This window comes from Oreochromis aureus, linkage group 1 (genome assembly GCF_013358895.1).
Source record: "Oreochromis aureus strain Israel breed Guangdong linkage group 1, ZZ_aureus, whole genome shotgun sequence".
NCBI lineage: Eukaryota > Metazoa > Chordata > Actinopteri > Cichliformes > Cichlidae > Oreochromis > Oreochromis aureus.
The window spans coordinates 7,219,603-7,245,289 of record NC_052942.1 but is presented as its reverse complement, the minus strand read 5'-3'; the positions used below and the strand labels follow the sequence as shown (position 1 = coordinate 7,245,289).

Genomic DNA, 25,687 nt, shown 5'->3' with positions numbered 1-25,687 from the left:
CATCAGATCGGAAGCGCTGGTTTTAGGTGTTGGGCTTGGCTCGACGCGCCGGGGTGCGAGGGGCCCTCATATCGCTGCTTGCAGCTTTAATTATTATTATTATTATTATTCAGGCAAAAGAAGGGCCTTTTGAGGGCTTTAACATGCTCGAAAACTCTTGGAATTTTGCACACATGCCAGGTCTGGTGAAAAATTTTGTATTTTATTGGTTTTACATATGAGCACTGGGAAATGGCTCTGTAGCGCCACCTATGCCTTGTTAAATGCAGCCCTACGAACACATCGTTTTAGCTACATGTATGAAATTTCCCACACATGTGTATCATGCCAAGACGCACAAAAAAGTCAATGGGACCATTGACGCAAACCCAACAGGAAGTCCGCCATTTGGAAGTGAAGGTGACATTTTGGCTCTAATTTTGCCATTTCCATGCCTTGAACTTTTGCGAACTCCTCATTGGAATTTCATCGTACAAGCTTCATATTTGGTCAGTGTCAACTACACACCTGGGCCATGTTAAATTGCGGAGCTTTTGAGTTTTCGGGTTACGGTGAGGCCGTGGCGCCACGGCGAATTTCGATGACTCGCCATGAAAATCTTATTGCCTCTCGTTCTGTCATACATTGTCCGACCTTGACCAAAGTGGACACATATGATAAGGCTCCACCCCTGAACATATTTCAACTGCCATATTTGACATCAGGTACAGCGCCACCTAGTGGGAACAGGAAATGTCATGTTTTACACTTTGGGGTACAGTATTGTAATGGGTGACATCTGCAGCCTCAAATTTCTCCAGGAAAGCCTTAAGGAGTTGGTCTTGGGTTACAGAGAAAACTGTGAGTTTTCGCTGAAGGGTGTCACCCAGCAGCATGGCGAACATTGATGTCTCGCCATGAAGAAACAAATTAGTGTAACTCAATGAAATCCAATCTGATCAGTACCAGATTTTACAGGGATGATGTCAGACCCGCCCTGAACAGATTGATATGCCCATTGTCAGGAATACGTAGAGCGCCACCTAGTGGCACCAGGAAATGTCATGTCTTTCATTTTGTTGTACTGATTTTCACAGGTTCATCGTGGCCACCTCAAAAGCGGTGAGTATCACCATCAGTCCTTCATGATGCTTCTGTGTGAAAATTGTGACTTTAAACTGAACGGCGCACCCTGGTGGCAAGGCGGTTCACCATGAAAGACGAAGTGGCTTTTGAGGGGCTTGGAAATTTTAAAAGTCTTGAATTTGGCCCAAACCTCCAATGTGATGAGGGCTTTGTTGTTATGTGATCATTTTCCTTGAATAGTGCAAAATGGCTCCACAGCGCGCCCCCTACAAAATTTCAAAACATCAGCCCCTGCTCTGTGTTTTATTTATAAGTCTGAAACCTGGTAAGCTTATGGAGGATATCAAGATGTACAAAAAGTCTCTTGGAGCAATATCCCAAATCCAACAGGAAGTCAGCCATTTTAAAATTAATGTGTAATTTTAGCCACTTTTTCGCCTCTTTTCAGGCCTCATACTTTGACGAACTCCTCCAAGGGATTTCATCAGATTAACCCGATCTCCTGTGTGTGGAATCTAAAGACCTTTGTGATGTTAAATTGCGAAGCTTTTTACGTTCAGGGAAACGGGTGGCCATGGCGGCACGTGGAGTTTCAATCCTCGCCAAAAAGCAGTAATCTGCTGTCACTCAAAAACACAATGTCCAATCTCTCCCAAAGTTCGCAGGCGTGATGAGACTCAAGGTCGGAAATGTTTGTTATCCCATTTGTCAGTAATGGTTAGAGCGCCACCTAGTGGGACGACTATAATAATGATTGAATGAGATGAATCGTTAGCTGGTGGTTCTAGGCATGAATTCCATCAATGTGACATCAGATCGGACGTGCTGGTTGTAGGTGTTGGGCGTGGCCCGACGTGCCGGGTGCGAGGGCCCTCATAACGCTGCTTGCAGCTTTAATTATTATTATTATTATTATTCAGGCAAAACAAGGGCCTTTTGAGGGCCTAAACATGCTCAAAACTCTTGAAATTTTGCACACATGCCAGGTCTGGTGAAAAATTTTGTATTTTAATGGTTTTAAATATGAGCACTGGGAAATGGCTCTAGAGCGCCACCTATGCCTTGTTAAATGCAGCCCACGAACACATCGTTTGAGCTACATGTATGAAATCTGGCACACATGTGTATCATGCCAAGACGAACAAAAAAGTCTGTGGGCCCCTTGACGCAAACCCAACAGGAAGTCAGCAATTTAGAGGTGAAGGTGACATTTTGGCTCTAATTTTGCCATTTCCATGCCTCGAACTTTTTCGAACTCCTCATTGGGATTTGGTCGTATAAGCTTCATATTTGGTCAGTGTCAACTACACACCTGGGCCATGTTAAATTGCGGAGCTTTTGAGTTTTCATGATACTGTGAGCCTGTGGCGCCACGGCAAATTTCGATGACTCGCCATGAAAATCTTATTGCCTCTCATTCTGTCATACATTTTCCGACCTTGACCAAAGAGCACACATATGATAAGGCTCCACCCCTGAACATATTTCAACTGCCATATTTGACATCAGGGACAGCGCCACCTAGTGGCAACAGGAAATGTCATGTTTTACACTTTGGGGTACAGTATTGTGGTGGGTGACATCTGCAGCCTCAAATTTCTCCAGGAAAGCCTTAAGGAGTTGGTCTTGGGTTACAGTGAAAACTGTGAGTTTTCGCAAAGGGTGTGACCTCAGCAGCATGGCTTAACATTGATGTCTCGCCATGAAGAAACAAATTAATATAACTCAATGAAATCCAATCTGATCAGTACCAGATTTTACAGGGATGATGTCAGACCCGCCCTGAACAGATTGATGTGCCCATTGTCAGGAATACGTAGAGAGCCACCTAGTGGCAACAGGAAATGTCATGTCTTTCATTTTGTTGTACTGATTTTCACAGGTTCATCGTGGCCACCTCAAAAGCGGTGAATATCACCATCAGTCCTTCATGATGCTTCTGTGCCAAAATTGTGACTTTAAACTGAACGGCGCACCCTGGTGGCAACGCGGTTCACCATGAAAGACGAAGTGGCTTTTGAGGGGCTTGGAAATTTTAAAAGTCTTGAATTTGGCCCAAACCTCCAATGTGATGAGCGCTTTGTTGTTATGTGATCATTTTCCTTGAATAGTGCAAAATGGCTCCACAGCGCCCCTACAAAATTTCAAAACATCAGCCCCTGCTCTGTGTTTTATTTATAAGTCTGAAACCTGGTAAGCTTATGGAGGATATCAAGATGTACAAAAAGTCTCTTGGAGCAATATCCCAAATCCAACAGGAAGTCAGCCATTTTAAAATTAAGGTGTAATTTTAGCCACTTTTTCGCCTCTTTTCAGGCCTCATACTTTGACGAACTCCTCCAAGGGATTTCATCAGATTAACCCGATCTCCTGTGTGTGGAATCTAAAGACCTTTGTGATGTTAAATTGCGAAGCTTTTACGTTCAGGGAAACGGGTGGCCATGGCGGCACATGGAGTTTCAATCCCTCGCCAAAAAGCAGTAATCTGCTGTCACTCAAAAACACAATGTCCAATCTCTCCCAAAGTTCGCAGGCGTGATAAGACTCAAGGTCGGAAATGTTTGTTATCCCATTTGTCAGTAATGGTTAGAGCGCCACCTAGTGGGACGACTATAATAATGATTGAATGAGATGAATCGTTAGCTGGTGGTTCTAGGCATGAATTCCATCAATGTGACATCAGATCGGACATGCTGGTTGTAGGTGTTGAGCGTGGCCCGACGTGCCGGGGTGCGAGGGCCCTCATAACGCTGCTTGCAGCTTTAATTATTATTATTATTATTTCGGCAAATGAATCGGCCTTTTGAGGGCCTAAACATGCTCAAAAACTCATTTTAATGTCCGTAGACATGTCCAGGGAAAATTGGCTCAGTAGCGCCACCTAGAAAAATGAGAAACGCGAGCCCCCGAGATGGGTATGACCTACATGTATAAAACTCAGAACACATATCTAACGTTCGGAGACGCACAAAAAAGTCTATTATGGCCATGTCCTAAACCCAACAGGAAGTCCGCCATTTGGAAGTGAACATGACATTTTGGCTCTAATTTTGCCATTTCCATGCCTCGAACTTTTGCGAACTCCTCATTGGAATTTCATCGTACAAGCTTCATATTTGGTCAGTGTCAACTACACACCTGGGCCATGTTAAATTGTGGAGCTTTTGAGTTTTCGGGATACGGTGAGGCCGTGGCGCCACGGCGAATTTCGATGACTCGCCATGAAAATCTTATTGCCTCTCGTTCTGTCATACATTGTCCGACCTTGACCAAAGTGGACACATATGATAAGGCTCCACCCCTGAACATATTTCAACTGCCATATTTGACACCAGGGACAGCGCCACCTAGTGGGAACAGGAAATGTCATGTTTTACACTTTGGGGTACAGTATTGTAATGGGTGACATCTGCAGCCTCAAATTTCTCCAGGAAAGCCTTAAGGAGTTGGTCTTGGGTTACATAGAAAACTGTGAGTTTTCGCTGAAGGGTGTGACCCCAGCAGCATGGCGAACATTGAGGTCTCGCCATGAAGAAACAAATTAGTGTAACTCAATGAAATCCAATGTGATCAGTACCAGATTTTACAGGCATGATGTCAGACCCGCCCTGAACAGATTGATATGCCCATTGTCAGGAATACGTAGAGCGCCACCTAGTGGCACCAGGAAATGTCATGTCTTTCATTTTGTTGTACTGATTTTCACAGGTTCATCGTGGCCACCTCAAAAGCGGTGAGTATCACCATCAGTCCCTCTTGATGCTTCAGTGATAAAATTGTGACTATAAACTGAACGGCGCACCCTGGTGGCAACGCAGTTCACCATGAAAGACGAAGTGGCTTTTGAGGGGCTTGAAAAGTTTAAAAAGTCTTGAAATTTGGCGCACACCTCTAATGTGATGAGGATTTCTTTTTATATGTTCATTTTCCTTGAACAGCGCAAAATGGCTCCACAGCGCCCCCTACAAAATTTCAAAACAACAGCCCCTGCTCTGTGTTTTATGTATGAGTTTGAAACCTGGCAAGCTTATTGGAGATATCAAGATGTACAAAAAAGTCTCTTGGAGCAATATCCCAAATCCAACAGGAAGTCAGCCATTTTAAAATTAATGTGTAAATTTGGCGACATTTTCCCCTCTTTTCAGGCCTCATACTTTGACGAACTCCTCCAAGGGATTTCATTAGATTTACGCGATCTCCTGTGTGTGGAATCTAAAGACCTTTGTGATGTTAAATTGCGAAGCTTTTTACGTTCAGGGAAACGGGGTGGTCATGGCGGCACGTGGAGTTTCAATCACTCGCCAAAAAGCAGTAACCAGCTCTCACTCAAAAACACAATGTCCAATCTCTCCCAAAGGTCGCAGGCGTGATGAGACTCGAGCTCGGAAATGTTTGTTATGCCATTTGTCAGTAATGGTTAGAGCGCCACCTAGTGGGACGACTATAATAATGGTTGAATGAGATGAAATTTTAGCTGGTGGTTAAATGCATGAATTCCATCAATGTGACATCAGATCGGAAGCGCTGGTTTTAGGTGTTGGGCTTGGCTCGACGCGCCGGGGGTGCGAGGGCCCTCATATCGCTGCTTGCAGCTTTAATTTAAAGTGTATTTTTCAGCATTGTCTTGCTGATGGTCTTTTGTAGTACATGTTAGTCCAGAACTATATAGCATTTACCGTTAATAGTGCCTTCACAGATTTACAAGTGACTCGAGCCAATGTTTACAAAAGTATCCCTCTATACAAGAATGTTTGTGTCTGATCTGTATATTGGCAACAAACCAGATGGTCTCTTATTTCAGTGGTGTCTATGTTTTGCAAATGTAAGACTTTCATTGGTCAGACAGTTTTCCAAACCACCTTAAGCGATAGGTTTTATTTTTTTTCTCAAATTAAAGCTAGGGCAAAATTCTCTGACAATGTCAGAAAGCCTAACAAGGTCAGTTTTATTTGTTAATGGAAATGTTTCATAAATAGATGATTTGAGGTTCACAGATAGAATCTTTGATTGTCTTTTAAGAGTTACCATTTTAGCGGTACACTGTTTCATTGTTTCTTTTAATACTTATTCAACTATTCTGCTTTTACATGAAAAACAAAGATTGTATATTTTTGACAGTTCTAAAAACGAAAAATATAATCCTTCTGTTTGCAGGTGTAGTGCTCTCATCAATCAACTATATAATGTATGCAAATGTGTCGTAAGATAGGACATCCTTGAACTAACCCTTGCCTGTGCGTAATGTAATCAGGATGACTCCTGGTTGATGTCACAGAATGAAACCACTTAACCCCCCTTTCAGGCTGACAGCCAGAGAGGATTAAAGGGATCAGATGACTGTATTCTACCCATAATTTCTGTTCACCTCATCTGTTGGAATCACGTCTTTTGTCTGCCACAGAAAATCTGCACTTTTTCTTAGGTCACATCAACAGACTCTTCCACAAAGCTTATATCTTTAAATCTATAAATGTAAAAAATTCCTCAAAAAAAATTTATTTCGAAGTGTCTGAGCAATTGTAGCAATTCAAGAAGTAGTCTCTTGAAATTAATGTTCAGAACTGATGGATTAATTATTTTGGTCTGATACATTTTCCTGGTCTGAGCAGCAGATAAAGCAAGGCCGTTTTTAAACAAAAAAAAAAAAAAAGAATTAAAAACCAGGAAACTTCATGTATATTAGAAGCCAGCAGGGAATTAGCAAGTTCACCAGAAGATGAGTCAGGTTAACAGAACAACTAGGCTAAGTTTGTCTCAAACTGTCTACGCAAAATGAACAGCTACGTCTGCTTATTACTTTATGTTGGGAAACAAATGGTTACAATGAAGTGCTGACTACATGTATTGAAGAAGCAGCATCATCAGGTATGGGAAGGAGGGGGCTGGAACACTACTTCAGGCTTCTCTGACATTTTAAGAAAGTTTAATCAACCTGCAGCCAGTTTCTCTGTGACATCAGCTTCAGTCAGGTACACTAACAGCGTAAGATTTCATTAAGCGACACACTCATTTCTTGACCTTTACTGCTCAAGAAAAACATCTTGTTCCTTAAGTCAACCTGATACCAAACAGTTAACTAGGATAATTACAGTCTGCTATGTGTGAACTTTTCAAGATTCTGTACCACTTAAGCAGGAGTTTAGAACCCTTTGTTTTACCTCATTGTTTTACCCTGATATGAAACATAAATGTTAAATTGTTACATTCAGTTTCCATCTTTAGTCTGACCTTATTTCCACTCTGCACTGTGACTAAAGACCAATGCGTGCACAAGAATCTCAGGGATATTACGAGTGGACAAGAGTGAATAATCAGTTTGATTTCTATTTTGAATTCTGTTTTTTACTAGTTTGTTGCTGCAGATCACACATCATAGAGAGTCAGCTAAATGAAAGCAAATAAAATTTTCCAGCTACCTTTTCTATTTTTTATATTCAATTCTCTATTTTTCTCCTTTTCCCTTTTTAAATATCGATTCCATAACAACAAGAATAGCTTTTATTTAAAATTGTGAAATGCAGAATTACAATCAAATTAAAATTAAATGGATTTTAAAAGTGCAGTACTGTCCAATCAAAAGGAGTTTTTTTTACATTATAAAGCAGCCATTACCTTCTTGTATGACTATTCAGCGATGGACAGAATACATTTGTACTAGCTGTCACTCACCCAGGCGGGCAGACACATCCAGCCAGACAGGGCTCGTGTGATGAGCAGGTGAGGTTGAGCAGGTAAGACTCACAGGTGCGCTCACAGGACACGCCCCTTCCCGGCAGGAGGCCATCCTCCCCTTCTGAACAGTTCTGGTAGATCTGACCTTCTGGACACAATCTGTCTGTAAGTAAAAATGACATCACAGATTTTTGGTAGATTTTTGGTGTCAGTTTTAAACTGACAGTGAAAAAGAGTGAATAATGAGTTTGATGTGTTTATGTTGTTCAGCATTCATGCTAAACAATGTTTTAGCTCATGCATTACTAATCTTCACTATCAAAAGAGGCACTTTCTCACATTTTCTTAGGACTGTAATTTCTCACAGTCCTATAGATAAAATCTTTCAGTGTGACACTCATTATGAAAGTTGATATGACACAAACATATATACTGACTATTTTTCTTCTGGCTACTTCCTTTAGGGGGTATCACAGTCAATCACCTGCCTCCATCTCATCATATCCCTAGTATCTTCCTTTGTCACACCCACCCTCTGCATGTGCTCCTTCACTACATCTGTGAATCTTCTCTATAATTCCTCTGCACACGTCCAAACCATCTCAGCCCTGCCTCTCTAACTTTGTCTCCAAACTGTTCAATCTGAGCTGTCCCTCTAATGTATTCATGACTAATCCTGTCCATCTTGGTCTCACCCACTGAAAAACTCAACATCTTCAGCTCTGCTACGTCCAGCTCAGCCTCCGATCTTTTTGTCAGTCCCACTATCTCCAAACCGTACATTATAGCAGGTCTCACTACCATGTTGTAAACTTTCCCTTGTTGTAATCATATACCATGTTGTAAACTTTCACTCTTTCTGCGATCCTTCTGTCACAAATCAGTCTGACACTCATCTAGACCCACTCCACCACACTCAAACATTCTTTACCTTTCTAGTGTCTGTTGCTTGGGATCGTTCATCCCAGATATTCAAACTCATCCAACTTCACTATTGCTTCTTCTTGCATGTTCACCTTTCCTCCTGTGTCCCTTCACAAATATATTCTTATAGTCTTCCTTCTACTAACTTTCATTCCTTTTCTTCACAGAGCATACATCCACCTCTCCAGACTCTTTCAACTGCTTCTTACTCTCACTACAGATCAACATATTAGCTGCAAATATCATCCACAGACACTTCTATCTGACCTCCATCACAATCTGTAATCCCACCCCCACCATAAACCCACCACTGCACACCTCACGCTGTCTCACTGTCCTTCTAAATGTCCTGCACTATCCTCACATACTTCTTCTTCTCTTGGCCATAAGAGAGATCCACAAAGACACAGTACAACTTCTTCTGACCTTCTCTAGTGGTAAGACTACACACCTTCGGAGCGGGAGTCACAAGTTCAATTCCCACCCGGTATCCAGTAAGGGTCCTGGCTAGACCCCTCATGCTAAAAACAAAGCCCTGGAATGGCGCGGCTATGTCTGCAGCCTGTCCACAGCTCGGACACAAGAGTTTCACTACATATTGTACTCTGTATAATTGTGTATGTGACAAATAAAGGTTGTTTGACTCTATACTCTCCAATAACAAAGCAAACATCACATCTGCAGTGATTTTTCCTGGCATGAAGCCATACTTCCTCTCACTGATCATCATAAGGTTAATCCGCTTTGACCCTCTGTAGTTACTACAGATGTGCACATCACTCTTCTTCTTTAAAAGTGGTACCAGTACACTTTTTCTCCATTGCCCAGGCATCCTCAGACTCTCCAAGACTGTATTAAACAATCTGGTTAAAAAGTCCACTGCATTCTTTCCTAGACATCTTCATTATTCCACAGACATGTCACATTGGCCAATTGTCTTTTCGCTCTCCATCATCTCCATACCTACCCTCACTTCCTCCTTACTAATCCTTTGCACTTCCTGATTCATTAACTTTCCTCCATCTGTTCTTTCTCTCATTTTCTACATTCATAAACTCACACTACTTCCTCCATCTTCTTAACATGCTCTCTTCACTTGTTAGTACATTTCCATATCTATCCTGAATCACTCTAACCTGCTGCACATACTTTCCAACTCAGTCTCCCTCCCTACCTAATCAATGCAAGTCATTTTGTCCTTCCTTGTTTTCCAGCCTCATGTACAACTTACTATAAACCCTTCCTTTACCTCCTCTCTCTTTGCTGTTCACCCAGCCTCCCAAACTTACTTCTTCACTTTCTTCATCTCCCTGACTATCCCACTTTTCTTTGCTAACCTTTTCCTTTTATCACTGTCTTGTACTTCCTCATTCAACCACCAAGTCTCCTTGTTCTCTTTCCTTTGTCCAAAGGCCAAATGCCTTCTTGGTAGTTTCCGACTTCAGCTATACCCTTCCAGTCATCTATAACTCTTCCCTACCATCCAGATCTTGTCTCAACATCTTTCTGAACTTTGAGCTCTAAACTCCTCTTCAACTTCCACCATTCAATCCATGTTTCTGCCTTAAGATTAAAAAAAGATCAGATTAACACAATCAAATGGACTCACCAGTGCCTGTTTGTGTTTGGGACACCAGTCTACCATTCAGACAGAGCCTGCAGGAGGGCACAGAGAGACATTACTCACCTTAATGATGGCAACTGCAGAAAATGCATGGAAGTTTCACATATTTAAAATTAAATACAGGTTTGGTACTTTGGTGATAATGCCAATATACTGCAATGGATGTAGTTTCTTTTATTTGTCCTCTTACAGTAACTTCGTTCATTTTTGGTAATATCCCTAATATGAGTTTCACCAAATTAGAAATTGAAAGAACAAATTTATGGTGATACAGTCTTTCTCAGGGTGGAAGTTATATTAGCCGTCTTCCACACATTGTATTGTTTCACCAAAAAGGTTGCTGATTACAGTTGGTCCCTATACTATTTAGACAAACAGCCTGTGTTACATTACTTGACAGAAGTCTTCTGATGTTGGATCTCTGGACAGAACTTGCCAGAAATCCAACATCATTTCCAACAGGAAAAAGTTCATTTAAAAAACTGGCTCGGATTTTTTTTTTTTTTGTGGAACTCTAAAACTTAATATTTTTAATATGCAGAGAAGAACATAATAAGCTTTTAGCCTAACTTAAAGTAACAATTTGAATTAAACAAAGCAACTTTTTCGTATTTTGCAATTTTTTTAATTTTCTGGAGTCTTTTGTTCATTCAAACATTCGACTTGAAATACTTGATTGAAAAGAACATCTCTAGAAAAATATAAACTTTTCTTACACAGATTTTCCTTCTATGTGGTCGTGACTGACAGGAGGTGGAGCTTTATATCACTATGGAGCCTTTTTATTGAGAAAAAATTAGGAAACTGCTAACTAAACTGCCTCAGTAATGTCACAGTTCATTGTTACAGAATTTATTTACAAAAACGTAAATAAAAAGGAGTTAAGTCTAGACTGAAGGCAGAAATGAAGGGGAGGAGCTTACTGAACACCTGCTGAAGTCATGATCACATCTCCTGGTTCATAATCTGCTCCGAGGAAACTGCAGGGGCACTCGCTCCTGGAAAAAAGAAACAACCTGACTTGAACTTGTGACAGACCTAAATGGACCGACTTTGGTTAGAAATTAGCACACAGAAACAACAAACTTTTTTACACTTTTGAAAACAAAGAACAAAAGTTTTGCATTTGGTAAATAATATAGTAAGTCTGTAATATCGCCAGCCAGTGATGTAGTGGCACCTTTGTTCTATAGTCATAAATATCCAGCTCAATTGGAGACTTTTCTGCAACATTATAAGACAGAAAATACTTTATAACCTAACAATATCAAAGTTTTGATCAAATAAATCTATTGCGTATATGTTTTTTAGCAGTGTATTATGTATGTACATATGTGATGTGGGCCCTGGTCACCCACTTTACATTAGTATTATGTAACTTGAAAAATTAAAAACATATAGGAAGATAAAAACATTCAACCCAGTCTTTGCTGGTCAGATATTATAAACAACTAGAAAATGCATTTTCTGAAGAAACTGCAGTGTGGATGCTGATAGCTGAATGTTTTGAGCTGAAATGAAATAATTGCTGAATGTTAAGTTAAAAATGTTGAATGAGCTGAAAAATAAAGAATTTTTCACCTGAATACAAAAGTGCAGAAGAGTTGAAAGCTGACATTCACACAGAAGAAGTTTAAAAATAGCTGATCATGTTATGTTAAAATGGAGATGAGAAAAAGCTGAGTAATGACAAAAGAAAATTTAGAGTCAAAAAACATCTGAATGAATATTAAAAGTTTATATTCTTTTAATCATTGAATGACTGAAACGTGATCCCTCTACTTGGGCCAAGACAGTTTAAAACGTTTACATCTCTGAGTTTTGGAAGGCACACTGTTGGAAAGACGGCAATGATGGCTACGTTTTGAGGGTAAAATGATGGCTGTAGACCAAATGCTGTGGACACAGCAGCAGTTTAAAGACAAGATTTTAAGATAAATTCCCCACACACCCCCTCCTCCCCCCTCCTCCCACTCTAGCAGTTGAGCTGTCTCACTCTAACCTCCAACATTCCGTCCCATACACACCCATTATAAACTCTGAAATGGGTGAAAAAAAGCATGAAACTTAAACTGGGGCTGAAGAAAAAGTATAATAGATATTGAAAAGATAAATACAAGTTGAATAGTTCAATGTCTTGGCTTCATTTTAAAGTTTGAATGGTGGCTCTATGTCAACCTATGTGGAAGTAGTTAGAGTTGAAACAAGAGTAAGTTGAATGAGCATTTGAAGATTCTCCCATTGAAATACGTTATAAATTTTTGTTGAATAAAGTTGAATAATTTAAAGAATATAGAACTTAAAAATGAGAAAAATACAAGCACACATGTCCAAAAGAAGAAGAATCTAACGGTGGTTGAATGGTTTTTCTAAGTTAAACTGTGTTGAAGGAGATAGATGCCGAAAAACGTACGGAATATGAAAAGTAGAAGAACAATACTGTGGATGCTTAATAAGCATCCACACTAATAAAGATGCTGCAAATAATAAAGATGTCAGCATTGTAATGTCGAGTCCATTTTGCTAGGGTACCCCCCCCTTCAAATAAATATACATACACTGCTTAATTTTTTTCCTTACCAATATTAATTACAGAGAAGTGGAGGGGGGCAAGATAGACCAGTCTTATTTGAAAAAGTACAGTATTATATAATTTATATAATATACATTGTGGTAATTTATGTTTAGCTAAGGCTAAAAGCCTTTGTAACATATAGGTCAGTGACACACATCAGCTTCTGTACTACAAATTCTTTCTCACTGGTTATCAGATATCTGTCGTCCCCAGCCTGAGTGGGAATGAAAGGGGGGGTTTCACGGTGAATTCCTTGATGTAACTCTATCACAGCACAGCGCTGCACTAGGATGTAAAACCCTGGGACATTTAAGAGGAATTAAGCTGCATGTCTTCTAGGGCAGAGCAAGCTAAAAAGGAGAGCACAATTACCGAGGTCCTCTGGGTCTACAACGTCTGCAGCAAAGATACCAGGTTTTCTACTTAAAAGCTGACCTAAACTTCATAGCAGATACAAATATCACTTTGAGTGGATTGATTTGGTGGAGTCACTCCAGCTTCACCACCCTCCACATAAGCAGAGCAGGTAGTACTGAAGCTGCTCTGGGTATTAAGTGCCACCTGCTTCATCATATAAATATTTCAACATTTTTTGCCTTTACATACTTCTACCTGCGAATATCACTTCCTCATCCTTACCTGTGCACACAGGTGTGTGTTCGGTGATTGTAGAAGGAGCCCTGAGGACAGACGCAACCTTCTTCACACTCCTCCCCACAGTGCTGCGGGACAGAGAGGGAGGAGCAACGGCGCTGGCAGGAGGACACACAGGTGCCGTACTGCATGTTGGCAGGACAGGTGACAGCTGCAGGGCAAGACAGAGTTCAGCAAAGACTCAGACTCAGAGTCAGTTTGGCCTTTTAATAGAAATTAACTTGATGATGACATCACTGTATTCTTCATCAAGTTATCAAATTTAACAACAAAGGGTAGAGCTACTGATTGGAGCAGAATGATGGTTTGTGTATGTCTTTTTTCCCCTCCAAGGGAAAAAAGAACATACACAAACTTTGCATAAGTCTGTTAATTCATCATTTTAAACTTTAGTTTGTCCAGTCATCTCTAAAGTGTGTGACATGCAAGAGAGCCAATAAAAGCAAGCTGAATGGACAGTGCAGTATCATTTAAGGTCTGTGACATCAGTTCATCCACTGATTAAGGTTGACGAAATAGACATCCTGATATCTGTTGTCATCCATAAAACCAGTGAGGCACATGTCATTAGTGTGCTCCAGTATTTAAACAAAGAATGATGTTTGTTGTGGATCTCATTAAAATGCACTCACGTCTCTAACTTAATGACTCACACTGGAATAAAAATAGGATGACAAACTCCTGTGTTTGCCCCGTGATTACCCTAAACCTGTTGGTGACCACTTTGAGTGTAGTTTCACCTTTCAAGACATCCCATACCTTCTTTGGGAAGATTTTTGGTAGGAAAATGTTCCAAAATTACTCCTAAGCTGGCACTTATACTGTTTGATCTAAACTGATTTTTTTTCATGTCATTCTCTAAAAGATTAAACTTCCATGAACAGTCCTACCAATAACTCATATGATATACTGACATATATATTGAAATATCAAAATGTCCTCCGAGCTGAAATTTGAAAATCATCTGTGACCATGAATGGTGAGTTGGGAGAAATATTTGGATTTGATATTAGACATGAAAACAAAAAATATGTCAGAAATAATTCCTAATTTTGACATCTCTGTAGCAGCAGGTACATTCTTGGACAAAATATGCTTGTGACTCACCACAGTCAAATATATGTGATCGAAAGTCAATGATGATGGAGAATCGACGGCAGTGGCGAGCATAGTGGGCCAGCGATGAGCAGAGGCAAGGCGTCCCACACTTACAGGTGTCTGAGCGACACTGCTGATGGAAGGGTGTTGGACTGAGGTACTCATGACAGGCAGCAAACAGATCCTGATTCAGCACATCACACATTTCTGAAGCATAGGTCACTGTTAAAAATAGTTTAGAAATAACTCAAGTAAACAAGTCTGGCTCTCTGTGATTCTGATGTCATGAATCAAATACAAACCCCAAATAAAATATTTTTAAAGTTGTTCATTTATGTCATAATCATTGTGAATTCACTGGATAATACAGATAAATATGTGTCTAAAAATGTAAGAATAAAAGTAAAAACTAAACTGATTTACACCTTAAACAGAGCTGGGGATACAGAGTGCAGACATTTTTACTGTGATATCAACATCAAAATGTCCAAAAGTTTTATAATAATATGTTTTATGTTATAAAGCACCATGTACGCAGTTTAACATAATAAATGTGATACGACTGAGTAAATATGTTATTTTTCTCTACCGAAACAGAAAAAAGGAGGAAGAGAAACTGACCAGCCTGCTGGTGTGTATCACAGGGATCAAGCTGAGACATACTCAGGCTGGACAAACAAGCAGACGAAACCTTCCAGGCATTTCCAAAGAGCTGAGGAGTGCTTTCTATCATACCTGATGGAGATCTGAACCAAAACCAAAGCAAGGAATCAGTACGACAGCACACAGATAGAAAAAAAAAGTGATTTTTATAAAGTGAGTCCAGTGCTATCGTGTGAATGAAGAGTTGCCTTTTGATTTTTGTGGTTACAAGTGTTGCTGTGTTCACAAAATAAATATATCATGCTAACAGCTAGTGCCACTGCAGCAACATTAATAATCTTTATCAGAATCAGAATAATTATTAATCCCAGAGGAAATTATGTGGTCACAGTTGCTCAAAGACAGTAAGAACAGTAACCAACTAAATTAAATTAAATATTACAATATATTACAAAGTTATAAAATATAACAAAATAGCTATAATTATAAATATTCCAGAATGTTACACAAAATTAAAAATGTGTAGTTGACACTGAGGTGCCCCTGTTATTATACTGACTTTGTAATTTTCTCTGTAGAGGATGTGACATCAAGAGTGTGCACTGTGACATCCACATCGACCCCGTGGATTGAAACAGGGATCACTGAGCATGTCAGGAGATTATATATTATTGTACTCAGTCCTAAAAATCTTACAAACATGGTGTCTTACTGACTCTGGATGGCATTACATTGACTTTCAGTAACACTGTGAGGAATCCTGGAGTTGTTTTTGACCAGGATATGTGCATATTAACCAAATATGTAGGGCTGCCTTCTTGCATTTATGATATTTCTTAAATTAGAATCATCCCGTCTCAGTAATGCTGAAAAACTAGTTTATGCATTTATTACGTCTAGGCTGCACTACTGCAATTCATTATCAGGTTGTCCTAAAAACTCCCTGAAAGCTTTCAGTTAATCCAACATGCTGCAGTGGGAGTACTGACAGGGTCTACAAACAGAGAGCATGTTTCAGCCATACTGACTTCTCTTCATTGGCTCCCTGTTAAACCCACAATCACATTTAAAAATCTTGCTCCTCACATACAAGGTCTTGAATAATCAGGACCCATCTTACCTTAAAGACCCAATTGTACTGTATCTTCCCAACAGAGCACTTTGCTCTGAGACTGCTGGTTTACTTGTGGTTCCTCGGGTATTTAAAAGTAGAATGGGAGGAAGAGCCTTGAGCTTTCAGGCCTCTCTTCTGTGGCGCCCAGTTTGAATTCAGAAGACAGACACTATCTCTACTTTCAAGATTAGGCTTTAAACGTTCCTTTTTGATAAAGCATATAGTTAGTGCTGGATCACGTAACCCTGAACCCTCCCTTAATTACACTGCAATAGGGGGCTTCCCATGATATAGGTTCTCCTTCATTCACTCGCTATGTTTATACACCACTTTAGGGCTCCCTCCCCTCACCCCAGCAGGTTGTAGCAGATGGCTGCCCCTCCCTGAGCCTGGTTCTGGTGGAGGTTTCTTTCTGTTCAAAGGGACTTTTTCCTTGCCACTATTCTCAAGTGCTTGCTTATAGAGGGTTCTTTGATTGTTGGAGATTTTTGTTCTTTCTTTCTTTTGTCAGGTGTTTCCCTTAAAGTCCTTTGAAACTGTTGGTGTGATTTGAAGTTGCATACATAAAACTGAATTTAAATGCATTTATTTGAAGTGAACTGCATTTTTTAAACTTTTAAAGAAAATATGAGCACTATTAACTACAGATTTTACTTGTACTTCTTTGATCCTTCTCTGCAATATGCTGGACCTGGAACTGATACGAGTATAATAGCAAGCTAGAAGCGATTGACATGGCAGTCCCACCTCTGCTCAAGCCACTATTAATCAGATGGGTTTCACCCAATTCTCTTTGAAGTAGAATAGCTGCCTGCAGTTCTTTCTGACTTACTCCTCTTCTTTTTTTGCCACTAACTATGCAACTAAGTGTCTGAAACGACTGCAGCTACAAAGCAAAGCAAAAACAAAACAAAAGGTTAAAATTGTGCAAGTCATCACTTTAACTGCAGTCTTTTAGTAGTGCTTCAGGAAAAGCAACTTCTTAGCAGCATACGGCCACTTCAGTCAGTAACGGTGATGTATATCCATTTACAGCTGTTAGACAGCATCCGCCCTTTATAGTCAGCCATTACGATACAGTACAGTGGAGCTCCTATTCCGCTAACAGTAAATTCCTTGTTGAAGTGGCGTGTCCAGTTGGGCGCTCATCTAGTCCCCCTAAAAGAGCTGATCATAGAGCCGGGCTTTTGATGCTGAGCCGCCGACCAGTGTGCATTACAGAGAGAGTAAGTGTGAGAGGGAGAGCACTTCACCATCACCTCCCTCTCTGCCTCTGAAACAAGAGCATGCACTCTCTCTGTATTATTGAAGGAGGGGTTAACCAAGAGCGCAAGAGGGGTCAAAGGTCAGCCAGCACACACTTACAGGAAGTCGTCTTGAATGTTGCCATTGAAGGTGCCGCACAGCCCCACGGTGTCATCCTTCCACAGCTCATCCGCCTGCAGGTAAAGGCGAAACTCCTTCCAGCTGTACTGCAGACGCAGGCCGAACGCCGTCCTCACCTGGACAAACATCGATGATAGTTCCTGGATGTGGAAGAGGTCTGCAGGAGATATATAGAACATTATTTAGCTCAAAGCTGGTGGTTTGCAAAGCTTGTTCTTTTAGTTTATAATTTTTTCCCAAACTATGGATCAATCTGTCAGTCTACAAATCTTCTTCTTCCTTGCTTTGTTCCTGGTGCACTTTTACATCACTTTGCAAATTATCACTATAGACCAGGCATCAGCAGCACTTGTGCACCAATACTAATTAATTAATTAATGGTAGTCACAACCTCTGTAGAGGAATCTTTAATAAATAAAACATCATTGAGTAAGAGTGACGATGAAATTTACATCACTCATATCCAAACACATATTTTAGTGGAATCCAGCACTCATTTTAGGTAGGTGCCAGTATAGACTGTAAAACAGTCTATAACCCAAAAGTATATCATTCATAATAAAACGGCCACTTTAGTTTAAGCTATTTGTGGGATTTTATTTGGAACTTTCCTTTTCTTCTTTATGTTTATAAGTACAGCTGTACTTAAAATGACAGGAATGGAAAATACTTTGTCACAATCTGTAACAGAACATAAAGAGCAATAGCTATTAGTGTTTTTATTCATTCGGGTTCAAAATATCAGATCACTCTCAGACGCTGTCAGATAAAGCACACAAAAGCCTGTTGACTTGATCTCGAAAACACTGGCGTGTAAAATGAGTAATGCTCAGAGGAAAGACATTTTGTGCAACACAATGTAGAAGCTAACGCAGTAAAGTATTGGGAAATTTTTTTATTCAATAGCACAGCTGTCATTCAATCTGTCCCTGCCATAACCCACAGAGTGCTGAATACAGTCGGGCCCTGGATGAGAACAATGCTGGAAGGTGATAAAAGATGAGGAGGTTACCATCAGAATAGGGCAGGGAGATGCGGTACTGTCCAGCAATGAAGACCTCTCCAATGTGACTCAGAGTAATTTCTGTTCTTGGATCTTCATCAGTTACCAGGTTAACTGACTGTATGCAGGCCCCATCCAGTTTCTGCAAATGAGACGAGATGGTCTGATAAAGCGTTCAGACTTTTTCCCAAACAATTACGCACAATGAAATGATGGGAAGAAACAGACTCAAATAAAGCAATCTTCATGGAAAAATGCGGGAAATATAATGAAGAGAGAGGGCTTTAGTCTGTTAGCCAGGTTGCTGGTCTGTTGCACCAGTAGCCCCTACAGAGTGTACTATGCATAAACCACCCCACAATGATGTTAGATGGACAATTTCCATCATTACTGGTAGTTTAATCTGTAGAAACAAATCTCTGCATATGGACATGCAAATTCTGAAGAAAGGGATATTGGTAATCACTATGTTTTTTGTTGATCAATCAGACTTTATCATTTTTGCATATTTGCTTTGGTTGCATACAGAAAGGAAAATGGAAATGCAAGAGACCTGCTTTTGTTCTTATTATTTACCATTTACCAGTATGCATATTTCCTTATATTTTCTATGAAAGGTTACATATGTAGCAGGCTACTGCATACTTATATGACAAAAATATTAAGGCTCAACTTTAGTAATAGATCCAGAGTTTAAAGGCTTATCAGATAATAAAAAGTGGCTAATAATAGAATCAGGTGATAGTAGTAGAGAACAGTATATATGGTATATATGGAAATAAATAACCACAGACACATGGAATATGTTCTGCAACTCACTGACAGGGCTTTAAGGAGGCTGGAGCAAATGGTTTGGTATGTGAGTTTGATACTGGAGACTATGTTCCCTGTTCTGCCTTGTTCCATCACTCAACACTGGTGCCAATAAACCTACAATAATGGAAACAAGGCTGTAAATACAGCACTGACATAATATAATGACCTTCTAAGTTGATGAAGGTCAACTGGTGGTTTCTTTCAGCCCCGCTGCAACTTTTGCCCTCCTTTATTCGTCAACAGTTCAAAATATTCTCCTACACAACACTGTGAGAACAGTAGCAGTGAATCAGACCAGCAAAAACACACACATGAAGCCAAGTTAGCTTAAAGAATTTCAATCAATCCATCTTTCAGACATACAGGTGACTATGCAGTCCATTTTTAATATCAAACTGTTTCTTATAGCTATAATGAAGTCATTTTAGTTTTATGTGACAGGACAATTCAAGTGTTTTAGGAAGTTTCAATGGACAATTATGCAAAACAATCACATAAATACCAGGCATAACTGGTGACACTGGTTATAGCAGTTGATATCTAACAATACCCACTGACAGATATTCCACTCCTTTATTATATTTATTATAATGTATCAGCAGATTGTACAGTTTGACTATAAAACTTAATGGGGCTATAAAGTATAAATGCTCAAGGCCATCACTAATTCACAAAATCACCCAAGTTACTCTGGCTCACTTTTATTTCTAAAGTAAGGAAGTCTGAGTGAGGCTGACAATAAACAACCTGCTGCTATGAATCATCTCTTTCATGAATGGCAAAGCCCTGTAGCCAAAAGGTTTTATCATCCCTCCTACTCTTCCCATCATTCACCTCCTGTTTTTGCATAACCTTCTCTCTGTCCAAGCCCCCTGCCCTTCCAGTGCCCATTTCACTACAAAGCTGTCCGCAGCTCTGTCAGTCAGGCTAGATAAGGTAATCCTGTTTAGTTGGCTGTTAGAGGTCTCGGGCCTTGGCTCTGATAAGTGGGACATCTCATATCTCTCCTCCATCTCCCACCACCTGTCTGCTCAGCAGCTCAAAGTCTGCTGGGAAACTGAAGGCTTACAGATGAGGGGGAAAGAGACGAAGCACTCGGTCTTTTGTAGATTTTTCTTCATGATCAGTATCGGCCAGAGCAGTTGTAGCAAGGCTCTAAAACAAAAATGACCTGGACTGATGGGAGTATTAAGCACTTACACTATGATATGATCTACATGAAAGACAAATTGCATGTATTTGTAAGCCGAGCAAGTGAATAGTTCTGATTGCAGTAGGTAAAGTGGGGGAGTTGTGCAGTCTCTCAAATACGTAGGAAGATGTAACAATCATGTCAGAACAAGTAAGCAGAAGATGTGTAACTCACAGCTCCACAGGCGGTGTTCTGGATGGTGACTGTAAACTTCGCTGAATTGCGACTCTTGGCGAGGACATACTGGCATGTTGCAGGAAAAGTATAGATCCGTCCATCGAAAGACTGAAAATACATGTCGCCTGTCACCGAGCACTCGCCTGCAGAGAGAGTGGAACATTTACTGTGTGTCCATGTGTGGACTTCAAACAAAAGTTAATACAAATGTATCCCGTTCCATAGCACTACTATAGCAATAAATAAACAGTTCTGTGCCCTTTTTGCATGTTAATCAATTAACAGTTTATGTTTTTCTCTCTCTGTAAATATCACACCTTCTCTGTTTTTGGTCCAGAGCTATTATTGTGAGTTTTCTCCAGCCTTGCTTTGCTCCATATCTAATATAACTGCTTTGCACTTGGTTCTTACAAGCAAACTTAGTTTTTCTATGCACACAAACCACAAACTTTATTTCCTCCGTAAGTATAAAGATTTTTTTCTTCCATTCTCCCTCAGCATTCTTCTGCATATTTCTTTAATTTGTGTCTCTTAAAATTGACAAGTTAAACCTTTATTAACTTCTGCTACCATTCTGAAAATGTCAATAATTATTGTTCCTTTTGATTCCATGAGTCCATGCTTTTTTTCCATTTCTAACAAGGCAAAATCTGTCCTTCTATTAGAACTTTTGCCTTGTTAGTCATCTTTCTTTTTCAAAAATAAGCATATATTCCAACTTTCTTTTCACTGTCCAACAGGGGCAGGTGTTTTATAGTACCTTACAAAGAAACCCTTCTCTTCCCTGAGTACACTGTCTATTCTCTCTTCTCAAAAATAGTTTTTACTTCAATCTGCACACATTACTTAACAATGAACCATCAAAGCCAGAAGTGTTTTGTAAATGCACTGAAGTGACTAAAATCACTCACTAATTACTAAAATTATCCATTTAAAATTTATTTCTTTAGACTTTTGTACTTGGTTTAAGTCACTTTGGCATGTATGACAGCCTCAAGTCTGTTTGGAAATGATTCTCCAACCTAACTCTCACAGTCCCCGTCAAACACTTTCATGGCATCATTGTATAGACTGAAAGTATGTAAGTCTGAAATCAAATTCACTCAATCTTGTTGAATCTTGTTGAAAAGTTTACTAGTCAAGTATATCAATAAACATTTCCCACAGGGGAAAGGGACAAACCTGGGCAGTTGTAGTCAGTGCAGTTCCACACTCCACCCACGCATGTACTGAAACAGAAAGCAGAGACGTCCACAGGTGGCTCTGGGAACATGAAAGGCTGAGCTAATCAGCAGGGTCACTGAAAGAAATCGGACTCACTGCACCCAGGTGGTCAGATCTGAGAAGATTAAAAGGACTGTATGGGGAGTGTAGGATAATATCTTGTCTTTAATACACAATACCGAAATTTTTTATTACACAAGGAAAATCAAACCTGTCACGTTATGAAGTGTTGCCAGAGATGTTATTTAAAAACTGTAAAAATAAAACAAGACTCACTGTTCCCTAGCTTTTTATGGGATGAAGAGTATTTAAACAGACAAACCAAAGACGTTTAAGTCTCTTTATCCAGATGTTTATGATGGCATACAAGGTAACAGAAGTGTTACCGCTGCTCACCAGGTGTTGCATTCCTCCTGCAGCGTCTGACCAGATGGATAAAACATACCGTGGTACTCACAGGGACAGTCAGAAGGCATTACACAGCCTCCATCCTCATATATTAGACCTGGGGACAGAGATTAGAGATTCAGACTTCAGATCTTCTGGGGCTGAAAAAAATCACAAGACTGATAAGACAGAAAATCCAAATAATGTGTTAAAAGTAAAGTATAAGGTAATAACAGAATTTTTTATTCGTATGAGATTTATCTTAAGGTCATAACACAAGACAAACTATAACAAAATGAACTATTTTGAATAGGAACATAAGAAGCAGAATGTCAACAGACACTCACCATCGGGACAGTAGCATCCATCCAGGCAGGCAAGCTTACTGTCAATACACGTTCGCTCCAGGTTGCAGGACTCTGGACAGCAGCTGATACATTCCCTGTGCTGCAGTCCTAGAGAACACTGCTTCACTGGTCACAGAAACAAAACACAACACATACGTCAAAGCTTTAAGTTTTCTTCTGTAAACCCCAATTACTCTTGCTGCCAAGGCCACTGAATTACAGGTTATAAACTGAAATTTGAACCTGACATTTCTGCAAAACATTAACAAATTTGCTCAATTGCCACCTTTTCTAGCTAGCTGGTGTTCTGCTACATTAGCCTATTAATAACCTGCCCTCCAGTTAACTTCCACACTTAAATATTCTTAGTTATTTTACATTAGATAGCCCTTTATAACTATTTTACTAGTATAAATTATTTTAACCCAGCATCTGTGCCATTACCTGTAAATTATTCCACATTCATATGTTGTTTTATGTACTATGTTCAAAGGTAAATCCCTTTTTTATAAATCTTTATAAATCATGTTTTTGGACTTGACTTTAATTTTTTTTAACCTTGTAAATATATAATTTATCAGCTGAATAAGAAAATAAAACAATTTCAACTGCAAGTAAAACTAAATGTGTAATTTCCCTTCTGCTTGTCTTGGCACACATTTTAAAACACCTGGAAAAACGTACCACACTGAGGAATGTGCTGCCTCCACTCATGCAGTGGGTGCTCAGCATGGGCGCATGCCCGGGCGTACTCGGTGAACACCTGGCATACCACATCACCATTGGGATCCGACCTTCAACAGGGTAAAAAACAGAAAGGAACTCTTTGAGAAAAGCCAGGAGAAATCTAGCTACAGAGCCAGTTACGCTGAAATGAGACTGCTCAGCTCAAATAAATAACTACTCACCAGCTACTCTAACCAGTTTCCAACTAGCATACAAAATTAATAAATAAAGCTATATAGTTTTATATTTATAGTTGGGAAATTGTTTTGTAGTGTGGCTGCGTCAGTCATGACAGTGATGACTTCAGACAAAGTGAATCATGTCATAAAGTAAATTCTAATCTGAACACAGTAAACAGTTTATTCTTTAGTTGTAGGAACAGATTGCCATGGCTAATGTTACTCTCAGTGGGGGATACGTTCAGGATCATGGATGTGAGCCATGAAAGACACAACTGAGTGTCTTTTAGAGTGGGATCATTTTGAACGAGTAAGTAACCAAAGTGCTCACAATCTGAGGACATGGATTAAAATGCAAAAACTAAAATGTGGGTACATAAGGATATGTTCAAAAAAAGAGATCTCCAACCACCTGTGCAGGGTGTTACTAATTTTTACATAATGTTACGTATGTGTATGTGAAAGATTCCATTAATAAAACTGATTCAGACTGAGCTTCTTCAGGCCGGATGGCAATTTCAGGGCTGAAAAAATGAACGCCATGCTAACTAAGCCAGTAAGGTAGTACCACGCACTGGTCCAAATATAAATTAAAAGCTAAATGATCAGAAAATTAAATAGTTCATTAGGCAACAAAATTTTAGGGTGTTTTGATTAGCTTCAGAATTAGTATCAGAATCATTCACTCTGCTGTCATGAACAATATCAGCAGTAACTAAATAAATGCTTCTTCTAACTTTAAAGTAGAAGAAACATTCCACACATTTCGCAAGGATAAACTATGGATACTAATGGTCCATACCATATGATTTTGACAACACTCAAATTTTTCCTCAAAATGAAACCCTTCCAACAACCAGGTCTTAAATCGGTTGCTCTTACATGCAGAGGTCATTGGAGCAGCTGGTCATGTAGGACAGCGGACTGACAAAGTCATGGCAGCTTTGAAACGGTGGATCCAGCAACACTGCACACACCTCCTCCACCTTCTGTCACCACAAAACACACAAAAACACTTTTTTACTCATCTAGTAAGTATTTTTCTCAGTTACATTTCACTCGTATCAGATTTGCTGTTTAATTTGACACCTTACCAGCAAAACATGAGATTCGACTGTAGCACAAGGTGAAGGGAAGCCAGAAGGCACCATGGGACATCTTTCCTCATGTGGATGTGTCTCTACCCAGCTATTCCCAAACATTTCAATTTCATGAGTCAGCACGCCTAAGAAACAGATATAATGTCTGTTTGATGATTCAGTAGTTTTGCCTCCTTTACACTTCTTCACATCTGGAGTTCAGTTGAGTGTTTTAAAAGAAAATCAGTGAGGCGTGTCTTTTCTACTTCATGGTTCAAGGATCACTATCAGTTTTAACCTTGACCTTTCACTTTTTAGCTGAATGTTAAACTTATAACCACTGCTTACCAGTCATGGCTCAGCAGAGATGGCAAAAGTACATAGATTCATCACTTAAATAGAAGTACAGATACTTAATCTTTCAATAATCTGTTGTATGGATATAACTTCTTTACTCAAGCAAAAATTGAAAAGTACAGATTCTGAAATGTACTCAAAGTATTAAAAAAAGAACTAGCTCCTTTTCTATTTTTTGCGAAGTTAACTGAAAATCGTGTCATCTTAATACTGTAATAAAAAGGAATACAGACTTCATCTCTTATAATTCTAATAAACGTACTCAACTCGTATTTTATGTGTTATGAAGAACAAAAGCAGATAAAAAACAATGAGATTTTAAAAAATCTATCTCTATTTGCTGTTGCCTGCATTGTAAAGGGAGACTTTGCCTCCTCGCCTAAAGAGAAAAATTAGTATCCTCAAGGGTTAAAGTGGAATTCAACTGGTGTGAGAAACCCTAAGATCAGTTATAGCTGCTGCTCTTTATAGATTTACACAACTGA

At 39.6% G+C, this 25,687-nt stretch overlaps 1 protein-coding gene across 1 annotated transcript in view; it reads right to left on the bottom strand.

Moving 5' to 3' along the window:
• The window catches only part of otog (otogelin), a 120,765-nt gene that overhangs the window by 85,240 nt on the left and 9,838 nt on the right, over nt 1-25,687 (bottom strand). Inside the window, exons 9-23 of the mRNA XM_039601332.1 lie at nt 24,861-24,991; nt 24,649-24,755; nt 23,546-23,655; nt 22,862-22,987; nt 22,524-22,632; nt 22,086-22,132; nt 20,901-21,046; nt 18,728-18,860; nt 17,695-17,872; nt 15,234-15,358; nt 14,622-14,834; nt 13,500-13,665; nt 11,209-11,283; nt 10,271-10,317; nt 7,735-7,900 (exon numbers count right to left, since the gene is read on the bottom strand). Coding sequence (XP_039457266.1) covers nt 7,735-7,900; nt 10,271-10,317; nt 11,209-11,283; nt 13,500-13,665; nt 14,622-14,834; nt 15,234-15,358; nt 17,695-17,872; nt 18,728-18,860; nt 20,901-21,046; nt 22,086-22,132; nt 22,524-22,632; nt 22,862-22,987; nt 23,546-23,655; nt 24,649-24,755; nt 24,861-24,991 — 1,879 coding nt within the window. The remainder of the gene's footprint in view (nt 1-7,734; nt 7,901-10,270; nt 10,318-11,208; nt 11,284-13,499; nt 13,666-14,621; nt 14,835-15,233; nt 15,359-17,694; nt 17,873-18,727; nt 18,861-20,900; nt 21,047-22,085; nt 22,133-22,523; nt 22,633-22,861; nt 22,988-23,545; nt 23,656-24,648; nt 24,756-24,860; nt 24,992-25,687) is intronic.